The 12,597-nt window shown below is 35.6% G+C and overlaps 1 protein-coding gene across 3 annotated transcripts in view; it reads left to right on the forward strand.

Annotated features, from left to right (window-relative positions):
* Positions 1-12,597, forward strand: part of KCNQ5 (potassium voltage-gated channel subfamily Q member 5) — a 503,899-nt gene that overhangs the window by 394,178 nt on the left and 97,124 nt on the right. For all 3 annotated transcript variants that reach the window (XM_028509310.2, XM_028509311.2, XM_028509313.2), the window contains exons 4-5: positions 10,153-10,328; positions 10,820-10,945. In XM_028509310.2, coding sequence (XP_028365111.1) covers positions 10,153-10,328; positions 10,820-10,945 — 302 coding nt within the window. The remainder of the gene's footprint in view (positions 1-10,152; positions 10,329-10,819; positions 10,946-12,597) is intronic.

Consider the following 12,597-nt stretch of genomic DNA (forward strand, 5'->3'; position numbering starts at 1 on the left):
TGACCTTGGATAAGATTCTTGAACCATCTTAATATCAATTTACTGATCTATGAAAATGTATGTGTGTGGGGGAACTTCGCATGCAGGGCCTCCCCACCCCCCGCCCCCGTCCACCACGGATGAGAATAAGTCTACCAAGATATGATCTGCTTGGGGAGGAAAGGTGGCCCATCTCTCAGAGGAGAAGGGCCAATTGCCTTTTCCTCAATGGCTTTTATTGGGTTCGTTTACACAGGAATTCAGGTAAAGCTCATTACTCATTGCTAGAAAGTAAGGATCAAACAATAGGTAACAAGGAACTCTGAGGGCCTATTTTGAGTCAGGGTCAAAGAGCTGTAAAAAATTTTAAGGAACAAACTTACTTCTTCCCTGGACCCTTATCATTCAACTGAGAGCATTCTAAACAAAGCAGGTTTCACAGGATTTTACATATTCTTTCTTAGGCCTGATCACCCGGGGAACCCGCCCGGTGTGTCCAGCACAGAGCTGCACCACCCTCTGTGGGCATGAGGTTACACATCTAAGAAAGCACAAAATGAGGAATACCTGGGCTCTCTCACACATGAAGTCCATGCTTACAACCTGTGTCTCCCTGGAGGGCCATTACAGAGAAGAACTGAAATAGAGGCCATGTCCTTAACACCCCACAGAGCCCTGTGCACATCTGAGATACTCAATAAATGTTACCCTTGTCCCTTCTCTTTCCTCCCACTGACTAGATAAATTACCCTGGCCAATGTGCTAACCTTGTTTGGCCACAGCTTTTTATTTTAAATAAATAATTATTCATGTTCTCATTACAAAAGTAATGCATGCTTATGATAGATCATTTGGACAAAAGAGGTATATACAAAGAAACTAAATTTTATCCCACCAATCAATGATCACTGTTAGAATGCAGACATAGGTACTTTTATAGTTCTTATTTATATATATACTATATGAAAACATAATATTTTGGGGGGACAAAACTGGAATCATTCTAGCTATCCTGCTATATAATCAATTCTTTATGAAATGATGCATTGGAGTAAACTTTTTCTTATCTGTGATGATGACTAGGTACCTCAGCCATGGAGATCATTCTGACAGTAAAAGTAAACACAGTAACTAAATGAGCATCTAAATACACCAAAGTAGAATCAAGGAAAATATTTTTATAACCTTAGGCAAAGTCTTTCTAGATGACTTGACTTCTGTGACTTCTAAATAACATGAAATTCAGAATCTGTTTTTTTAAAGTGATATTTTCCCCTAACACTTGGCAAAAGTTATAAATTTAAAATATTCTATGCAATACATGAAAATGCTTAGAATAATATCACACAATAAACAGTAAATTTTAGCTGTTACTATTTCTGTTATTATTTTATTAGCATTACTTCATATAATGCTAATGAAGGAGAGAGAAAAATAATCCTTTCATACATTGTTACTGATACTTGGTGCCATCATTGGAGGACATTTTAATATCAAAACTCAAAATATGCTAACATTCAACCCAATGATCCAATCTCTAGAAATATATCCTTTAAAAGAATACCTACAAAAATGTTTGGGCTGAACTATTCACTTCAGCATTATTTCAATAGCAAAAATTAACCTAAAGTTCATTAATTAGTTGTTGGCTAAGTAAAGTCATTAAACTTATTTCCTATTTATACACATGTCCAATGTTTTGATAGTTTATAGCAGTTATTAACTTTATAATGTTAAAAAACACACTTCACTAAAACTATCCAAAGTTTAGCTAGCTTATAGTGAGACCATTAAAAAGAGCTCAAGGAATGGGAACAAAAACAGTGGTGAGAAAAAAGTTATGTGTAATCATCAGGAATATTGTATTTATTGCACTTCTGTTTTCTCAGAGATAAGATAAAATGAGTTTAAAGAGTAAAAGGAAAGTGTTACCTATTAAGGAAAACTTTCTGAGACTCCAGACAGTTTCTCGAAGTCAAGATGTGCCCTCTTTGTGGTTTACCTCTAAAGAATTTATCTGTCCTTAGAGTTGCTAGTTCAAAAGTGTTCAACCATGCTTTGTTTAATCCATGTGATTTAGTTCTTTCCATTGTTATTTTCAATTCAATCAAATGTAGTAAAATACAGTTGGCCCTCCACAGCTGTGGGTTCTGCATCTGCAGATTGAACCAACCTCAGATCAAAACTATTTGGAGAAAAGTTACATTGTTGCTGATGTGCACTACGTGGTTAGGGCAATGATGGCTGTGTCTGTACAGAACATGTACCGGCTGTTTTATTGTTATTATACACTAAACAATACATGCTATGCCCTAAACAACAATGATTACATAGCATTTACATTGTATTAGGTATTATGAGTAATCTAGAGATGATTTAAAGCATATGTGAGGAGGTGTGTAGGTCATATGCAAATACTGTATCATTTTATATAAGGGCCTTGAGCATTCACAGACTTTATTATCCATAGGAAATCCTGGACCAATCACTCACAGATACCAAGGGACGATTGTATACTTTCTAATAGGTGCATTGTGTTGTATAATTGTGCAACAAAATACAGCCCATCAAGTTCAGATGTACAATTGACCTTGCTTTAACCCAGTCTTCAGGTGCATGGTAGGGTAACCTTGAATGTGAATCCATTTTATAATGAGGACTTTTCAGTATTTCAGTGACTAATCTCTCTCAAACAGGATTTGGGATGATCATTTTACACTGATTTTGTAAATAATGGTGGAACAAAGTTCCACTGGAGTCCCATGATAAGCTCTTTTACAGTCCCTATGTGTCTGTAAATGTGTATGTGATATGTAAATCATTACAGTTTTCACTTTGTTCAAATCTTTATAGTCTCCTCAAATCCCAAGAATTCATCCATGAATCATTCTAAGTGATTCAGAAAGTATGTGAGTCTACTTCCTAATACCTTATAAGCCTATATTTCACACTTCTAATGGCTGCTTGTAATCAATAACTATTTCTTCACTACTTCCCAAAGTTCACATCTGTTTCCTTGGGGAGAGGCAGATTTTAGGAACTCGGTATTGCATGCTTTTTTTTTTCCATGCAATCTGGAGCTCCTCCTTGTTTATTAGCAGTTCTATTTCCTTCTCAAGCCCCATTTTCTCTTAATGTACCCATAAAAGTACCATCTGTTTTTAGTATTATTTTATATCTGCTTTATCCTCTTTGTACTTTTCATTTCCCTGAATACTTTATGCAGTAACAATTTATTCTAGCTTTATTATCCACCGGCTTTCACAAACCATCCCTTTCTCCCCTCCTTCATCTCCCCACCCCGACCTATGTCAGCCTGAATTTTCTTTATCTGAGGAATAGTGTACCACACTTCCTAAGGGCACAACTCTGGTGTCAGGTAAAAGCCAGCTCAGCCTCGTTTGGATTTGGGCTTTGACTGATTGACCACAGTAAGCCTTAGTTCTTCATTTGTAAGGAGATGATGATAATTCTCTACATACCTCGCAGGGTTTTTAGGACTAAATTTAAAAATGTGCATCAGGTTTTCCCCACATGGATGCTACTGACATCTGGGGCTGGGTAATTCCTTTTCCTAGGGGCTGTCGTGGGCCTGGTGGGACATTTCACAGCAACCCTGGCCTCCACCACTAGATGCCAGTAGCAACCCTGTTCGCAGTTAGGGCTATCTTCAGACATTGCGAAACGTCCCTTGGGAAGCAAAATTGTCCCCATTAACAATTATTTATGTACAGAAAGCAATTAGCACAATGCCTGGTACATAGTAGTGATTTAATAAATATTTGTGATAGATTGGTGATTAGATGGATGAATGAATACTCATTTCAAATGCAAGTGTCTAATATAATGTCTGACCCTCAATTAATTGCTTAACTTGTGAATGGTTAAATAAATGAATCGGAAGCCAATAAGCTTCAAGGACCATCTACAGTGTCCTTCTTATACTAAAATGTTTTTTGAAACATTTAATTAATTGCACAGCTTAAGTTACTCCACCCAATTTTCCCCAGCTTTATTGAGACATGATTGACATATAACACTGTCTGAATTTAAAGTTTATTGATTTGATTGAATATATTATAAATTGATTATTAATTAACACCTGCATTACATCATGTAATTATCATTTCCTTTTTGTGGTGAAAACATCTAAAATCTACTCCCTTAAAAATTTTCAAGTGCATAATACAATATTATTAAATATAAACATTCTACTATATATTAAACTCCAGAACTTATTCATGTTATAACTAGAAGTTTGTAGTCTTTGATTAACATGTCCCTTACCCCTTACCCCCCCACACCCCCAACCTGGGTAACTATAATTCTAGTCTCTGTTTATATGACTTCAACTTTTTTAGATTCCACATATCAGTGATAAACAGTATTTGTCTTTCTCTATCTGGCTTATTTGATTTAACATAATGTCCTCAAAGTCCATCCATGTTGTTGCAAATGTCAAGATTTCCAAGAGTTCCTTCTTTCTCATGGCTGGACAATATGCCATTACATATAATATATAATATATATTTAATAAATTATAAATAATGTATATTATATGTGTGTATATGCCTTCTTTATCCAGTAAGTTTATTGACACTTATGTTGTTCCTGTATCTTGGCTCTTGGGAATAATGCTTCAATGAACATGGATGTGCAGATATCTCTTCAAGATCTTGTTTTAATTACCTTTGGATATACACCCATAAATGGGATTGATGGATCATGTGGTAGTTCTATCTGTAATTTTTTGAAGAACTGCCACACATTTTTCATGGTAGCCACACCACAGTACATCCCACCAGTAGTGCACTGGGGCTCCCTTTTGTGCACATCCTCACCAGCACTTGTTATCGCTTGTCTTTTGTGTAATAGCCCTTCTAACAGGTGTAAGATAACATCTTGCTGTGGCTTTCATTTGCATTTCCCTGATGATTAATAATGTTCAGCACCTGCTCATATATACCTGTTAGCCATTTGTATATCTTTTTGGGGAAAAATATCTACTCAGTTTCTTTGCCCAATTTTTAATCAGACTATTATTAAGTTGTATGAGTTATTTACATATTTTGGATATTAAAGTATCCATTTTTGGATACTTTATCAGATATGTGATTTGCAAATATTTTCTCCCATTCTGGAGGTTTCTCTTTCATGTTATTGATGGTTTTCTCACCATAGAGTGGTTTTTAATTTGATGTAGTCCCACTTATTTATTTTGCTTTGTTGTCTTTGCTTGTGCTGTCAAATCCAAAAAATTATTGCCACATCCCATGTTAAAGAGCTCACCCTTGTGTTTTCTTCTAGGAGTTATACAGTTTCAGGTGTTACATTTAATTATTTAGTCTAGTTTGTGTTGATTTTTGTGTGTGGTGTAAGATAGTGGCTCAGTTACATTTTTTTGGTATGTGGCCATTCAGTTTTCCCAACACTTATTATTGAAGAGCCTATCCTTTCCCCATTATATATACTTTGGATTATTTCTCATTGATTAATTAACCACACATGTATGGTTTCATTTCTGGGCACTCTATTTTATTTCATTAATCTATTTGTATGCTGATACTCTTTTGATTACTATAGCTTCGTAATATAATTTTAAACCAGAAAGAGTGATATTTCTAGTTTGTTTTTCATTTGTTATTTTTTTTCTCAAGATTATTTTGGCTATTGAAGTATTTTCCAATAAATTTAGGATTCTTTAGTCTATTCCTCTGAAAAATGTCATTGAAATATTGATAGAGATTGCATTGAATATATAGATTACATTGGGCAGTATGAACATTTTAACAATATTAATTTTTCCAATTCAGGAGCATGAAGTATGTTTCTACGTATTTGTGTCTTCCTCAGCTCTTTCATCAATGTCTTTTTATTTAATCTTTATTATATTTTTTACATTACCTTTTAGTCCCCTCATACACCCCTCACCCCAGCAATCACCACACTGCTGTCCATGTCCATGAGTCCTTTTACATTTTTGCTCAAACCCTCTACCACCTATCTCTCCCCACCAATAGCTATCGTCTGTTCTCCATCTGTAAGTCTTTCCCTATTTTTCTTATTAGCTCAGTTTGTTCTTTAGATTCCATATGTGGGTGAAATCATATGGTATTTGCCTTTTTCTGCCTGGCTTATTTCACTTAGCATAATATTTTCCAAGTCTACCCATACTGTCCCAAAAGGTAAAGTTTTTCCTTTTTATGACCTAGTAGTATTCCATTGTGTAAATGTCCCACAGTTGTTTCATTTACTCACCTACTGATAGACACTTGGGCTGCTTCCATATCTTGGTGATTGTAAATAATGCTGCAATGAATACAGGGGTACTTATGTTCTTTTGAATTAGTGTTTTGGGTTCTTTTGGATATATTCCCAGAACTGGGATCACTGGGTCAAAAGGCAGATCCATTTTTAGTTTTTTGAGGTATCTCCATACTGCTTTCCACAGTGGCTGCACCAATCCAACTTCCAACCAACAGTGTAAAAGAGTTCTCTTTTCTCCACCTCCTCACAGCACTTATTGTTCATTGATTTATTGATGATAGCCATGCTGACAGGTGTGAGATGGTATCTCATTGTGATTTTAATTTGCATTTCTCTGATTATTAGTGGCATTGAGCATCTTTTCATATGTTTATTGAACATCTGTATGTCTTCTTTGGAGAAGTGTCTATTCAGGTCCTCTGACAATTTTTTAATTGGGTTGTTAAGTTTTGATTTGTTTTTGTGGAGTTTTTTGGTATTGAGGTTTCTAAGTTTTTATAAACTTTGAATATTAACCCCTTATCAGATATATCAGCAAGTATGTTCTCCCATTCTGTAGGATATCTTTTTATTTTCTTGGTGATTTCCTTTGCTGTGCAAAGACTTTTCAGTTCGATGTAGTCCCATTTATTGATTTTTTTTCTTGTTTCCCTTGCCTGGGGAGATATATCCAATAAAATATTGCTACAAGCAATGTCCAAGATTTTGCTGCCTACGTTTTCTTCCACAATTTTCATGGTTTCAGTTCTAACATTTAAGTCTTTGTTCCATTTTGAATAATCTTGTGTGTAGTATAAGAAGGTATTGTAGTTTCATTTTTCTGCACATATCAGTCCAATTTTCCCAACAGCATATATTGAATAAACTATCTTTAGCCTATTGCATGTGCTTGCCTCTTCTCTCAAATATTAATTGACTATAAAGGTGTGAGTTTATTTCTGGGCTCTCTGTTCTGTTCCATTTATCTATGTGTCTGTTTTTATGCCAGTACCATACTGTTTTGATTACTATGGCCTTATACTAGAGTTTCATATTAGGTAGGATGATTCCTCCAACTTTGTTATTCTTTCTCAGAATTGCTATTGCTATGTGGGGCCTTTTATGGTACCATGTAATTTTTTTAAATATTTGTTCTAGTTCTGTGAAATACATCATTGGAATCTTCATAGGAAATGCATTGAATGTATGAATTGCTTTGGGTAGTATGGACATTTTAATGATGTTAATTCTTCCTATCCATGAACATGGCATGTGCTTCCACTTATTTATATCTTCTTCTACTTCTTTCTTCAGTATCTTATAATTTTCTGAGTACAGGTCCTTTACATCCTTAGTTAGATTTATTCCTAGATATTTTATTCTTTTTGCAGCAATTGTGAATGGAACTGTTTTCTTAATTTCCCATTCTCTCAGCTCATTAATTGCATATAAAAATGCAATTGATTTCTGAATATTAATTTAACAAAGTAATGTACTACAAAAATAATAAATACACAAATAAAGTTAAAGAGTACTTATAACTTCTAAAGTACTTGCCTAGGCAATATTCTAGGTGGTATTAACAGCAGAATTCCAGTAGACAGCTGTAACCCAACCAGAAACATTTTTGTGACTGCATTCATTGTTTGCCATTTGGTTGCTCATTTATGCTTTCATTTTACTGAACTCTGACTTTCTCTTGTGATCTGAATTACAATGAGAGTATTAAATTAAATCTGTGGTTATCTTTGCATATTTTGTGACTTCAAACATTTAGATTATGATTCACTGCGTGCATAATTTTTTTAATTATGCAAACCAGCAGCATTCCTTTTACTTTTTCTAGCTTTTCTCTAATGAACTAACTTCATAGTACACTTTTTTGTGCTATAGTCTAGCAGATCTATAGCTGACTTTTTTAACAAATGCAAAATATGCCTCACCTTTTCCTCTGTAAAAAGGGAACTGTATAATACGTAACCAACATAGTTGTTATGAAGGTTAAATAATACAACTTTTGTAAAACACTCAAAAGTAAAGAAAGTGCAAGCACACAGTAAGTTTTAAGTGCTGTATTTTCTGTGCCCCTATTACTCATTTACTTATTCTAATATTTTAACACAGTAAGTGGGTTATTATATGCCCTATTATTTCCTTTGTGCACTTGGAGGGAGGCAGGATTACAATGAAAAATAAAATCAAGCATATATCCAGCAAGGCCATATAAGGAATATCTATCTCTTTGTCTGTAAGCCACTTGTCTCAGGAGTAAATTCCTTCAAATGATAAAAACCAAGATGTTTGTACACCAACTCTTTTTTAAGTATTTTCTCTGACTTCAAAAGACATAATCATTGTTATAAAATTCCAACATGAGAGAAACTTATAACTTAAAAAACAAAAAATCTATTTATCTGAACCTGGACTCTATCCCCAAAGATAATTAATGGTAATAATCTCTGTTTGTTTGCACATGTTTTTTCTATTATATAATATATATTTATTAAAATAAAACTACACTTTACATACTGCTTTGCAACTGGCCTTTATTCATTTAGTTAATGTCTTTGGTGTTTGTGTCAACACATTTGATTTTCTCATTTTCAATAGCTGCAGAGAGCAGTAACTCATGGATGCACTTGTGGCTATCTATACCTACCCACAAAGCCACAGAGCATTCAGACCTCACTGGGAAAAAGCCTTTCTGCTGATCTTTGTATGGCCCCCTACTCATCCTCTCTTCCTAAGTCCTGACCCAAAAGGGGTATCAGGAGAATGATTCAGAAGATCCTCTCAGTTGACACCAGGAGACCAGAGCTTTCTGAGTGCAGGGAGAAGGACTGAGCTGCAGAATGAGCACAAATTCGTCCTTTGTTTAATCCTAAGGACCACAGAAACATTATAAACGCAACACCCTTGACACGAAGCTCCTCTGTGGAGTGTAGGTGCCCGGTCATGCACAGCTCACTTGAAGCAGGAAGGAGATGTTATTTGAATATGTTAAGGTCAAGCGAACTTATTTTAAATTGTCATAGGAGGCCATTCATCCCCCACTTCGCATCTTCCACTTCAAAGCCTGCGTTTCATCATTCAAATATTTACCCTGGGAGCGATTAAGTCCTCTTTTATCTTTTCCATGCTTTCATTAGCTGCAGTTTTTCTCTTTTTAGCTTACAGAAGGGTAGACCTTTTACACTAAATGCCAATATGTCAAACATTAAATATTCATTCCCATGCAATGCACATGTGTATAGTAACTTACTCTACTGTAACCGATGTAATGTTATTTAATTGTGTACCAAACTTACACATAATTGACTGACCAGGTACAAATACTCTATGCAGACAGCTTAGACCATCCAGCTTAGCTGAGGCTTTTATTAAACATGTAAATCTGCAGGCTCCACAACATAAGAAAATTTTTTGCAGAAAGGAGCTGCAAGCTTTTTCGTCAAGAAGACAAAGGAGATAATAATACCAACTGGTACTTCCATGGCTGGACAGGCTAGGGTGCCTCTGTGGCATCAACCAGGGAGCCCAGGTATTAAGGCTGAAGGGAAGCTCCTTTCTGCCACACAGGAATGCTGAGGAAACCAGAGATGTTGGCAAACGCTATCCCCCAGCTTCGAGGCTCCCTGGAACACCAAACTTTCTGAAATCCATTGTCCAATTTGTTAAGGGTTAAATAGGAAGTCTTTCAGAATTGCATAGGTAAAGCCTATAACTATCACACGTGTCAGAGCTAAAACAAGAGATAGGTCCTGTTCTCCACACACTCATGGAACCCAGACAGTGCTACGCCACGGGGGTCAAGATCTGGTTATTGGTACCTCCAATAGGACCAAATGAACCATACTGAAATACTGTTTTGGGAAATAAAAATGCCTTGTCATGCTTCTTATGACTGTTTCAACCTGTTTCTTGCAGATACCATTGTTCTTATCGCTTCAATAGCAGTTGTTTCTGCAAAAACTCAGGGTAATATTTTTGCCACGTCCGCACTGAGAAGTCTCCGTTTCCTACAGATCCTCCGTATGGTGCGCATGGACCGAAGGGGAGGCACTTGGAAATTACTAGGTTCAGTGGTTTATGCTCACAGCAAGGTAAGATTTACTATCTCAGTTATAGAATAGGAGTTTGTTTTGTGTTTTCATAGACTGCTGTAATATTTGATAAACTTATCACAAGCAAACCTGGTCATTTCAGAAATTGGTCAAAGTAATTTGGACATACAGTGTACAATAGATTGTTTAAACGTCTTCATAGCACTGACCGGTGTGGCTCAGCTGGTTGGGCACTTCCTGCAAAGCAACAGGTCGCCTGTTCAATTCGCATTCAGGGCACATGCCTGGGTTGCGGATTCAGTCCCCGGGTGCATGCAAGAGGCAGCCCATCCCTGTTTCTCTTTCGCATGGATGTTTCTCTCCTTCTCTCTGCTCGCCTCCTTCTCTCTCTAAAAATAAATAAGTAAAATATTTAAAAGTCATCATAAATATGCAAGACGTAGTCAAACAAGTAGAATCATGCATAGACTTGTTTTTCTTTCTCAAAGAATTTTTTACTTCTAAAGATCTTTCATTCCTTTTTTATCCAGGAATTAATCACAGCTTGGTACATAGGATTTTTGGTTCTTATTTTTTCATCATTCCTTGTCTATTTGGTGGAAAAGGATGCCAATAAAGAGTTTTCTACATATGCAGATGCTCTGTGGTGGGGCACGGTAAGTATAAAAATCTGTTTTTATGTATTAGATGTGAAATTTTTCCCTTTGAATACAGTGTAATCATTCCTATGAATGGTCTCAATAAAAATATTAATTCCAAAAGGGAGTTATGTGGAAATACACAGTATTTATAATTATCTAAAGAATTTCCCTCCTCTTTGGCTCAGCAAAGTTAAGTTCTCTTATAAATGATAAGTAGTAATGCTTGAGTGCTAGATTGTTTCCAAAATAAAATTATATTATTTTTAACTGTGATTAAAATGTTGATAAGCTTATTTGTTTGTTTTACCTTTTTGGAGCACAGATTTAAATTACCAAGCTCTGTATTGGTTTATTATTCATCAAATTTTTTATCTGATATAAAAAATAAAGGAAAGGCAGCTGAACAAAATTTAGAAAAGTAAAATCATGGCACAAAAAGTAAAAAAGAGAAAGCTGGTAACCATCTGTGAGATCAGAGATTATAGATACCTAATTTCAAAACTTTTCATTCAAAAAGCTACTTTTCCTTTATATTTTTATTGAAGGATAGTTTTCCAAACAAATTAAAGTAATTATGACTCTCATACAGAAAGAAAATAAACACATGCTAAAGATGTTAACTCATTTTTTAATATTTAAGTATTAATGAGGGAACCAGGAAGATGTCACAAGCAGTTCAAAGGACTATCCAAAGAACAGAAGCGTCAAGTTCAGGAATATTGAAGTGAACGTGCAAAAACCTGTGGTTCATTTACACAATGGAGAATGACCCAGCTGTACAAAAGAAGGAAATCATGCTTTCTGTGACGGCATGGCTAGACCTCGAGAGTATTATGCTGACTGAAATAAGCCAGTCAGAGAAAGACAAATACCACATGATTTCACTTATATGTGGAATCCATTGAACAAAATAAACTAACAAACAAAATAGAAACAGACTCAGAAATGCAGACAATAGACTGACAACTGTCAGAGGGCAGGAAGGTTGGGGGCTGGCTGAAAAGGTGAAGGAATTAAGCAAAACAAAAAACAAAAATGCTCATAAACACAGGTAACAGTATGGTGATTACCAGACAGAAGGAGTGGTGGGGGAGAAATAAAAGCGTAGAAGGGCGATAAATGGTGATGGAAGGAGTCTTGACTTGGGGTGCTGAACGCATAATACAACATGCAGATGATGTACTGTAGGACTGTACATCTGAAACCTATATAACTTTATTAACCAATGTCACCCCAATAAATTCAATAAAAAATGTTTATTTAATTTTTTAAAAGAAAATATGCAAATAGAGGCAAAACTGGCTTCTTCCACAGTGTGAGAGGGAAGTCAATCAAACCACCACTAGGCAGAATTTCTTTCTATGTCTATACACAAGAATTACTTTGTGGTGCCACCAGCTACCTGCAACTGGCAGAGTTGTAAAAGAGCTCCAAGAACGTGAAAGGTGCAGTGCCCCATAAAGTCAAAATTCAATAACCTGGAAGGGTGTACTCTGAACAATGCATAGTTTTCCACTGAAGCAAAAATTTCCCTACCTTGTACAGAATTTTAAAAACAGTCATTGGCTGGAAGAGGCCTTAGGGGTCACATACCTGTCCACCTATTGAAGAACATGAAGCCAAAGTGGCTTATTACCTTATATCTTATCACTAATAAAGGACAGGGT

The sequence above is a fragment of the Phyllostomus discolor genome, chromosome 4 (assembly GCF_004126475.2).
Source record: "Phyllostomus discolor isolate MPI-MPIP mPhyDis1 chromosome 4, mPhyDis1.pri.v3, whole genome shotgun sequence".
Lineage (NCBI taxonomy): Eukaryota > Metazoa > Chordata > Mammalia > Chiroptera > Phyllostomidae > Phyllostomus > Phyllostomus discolor.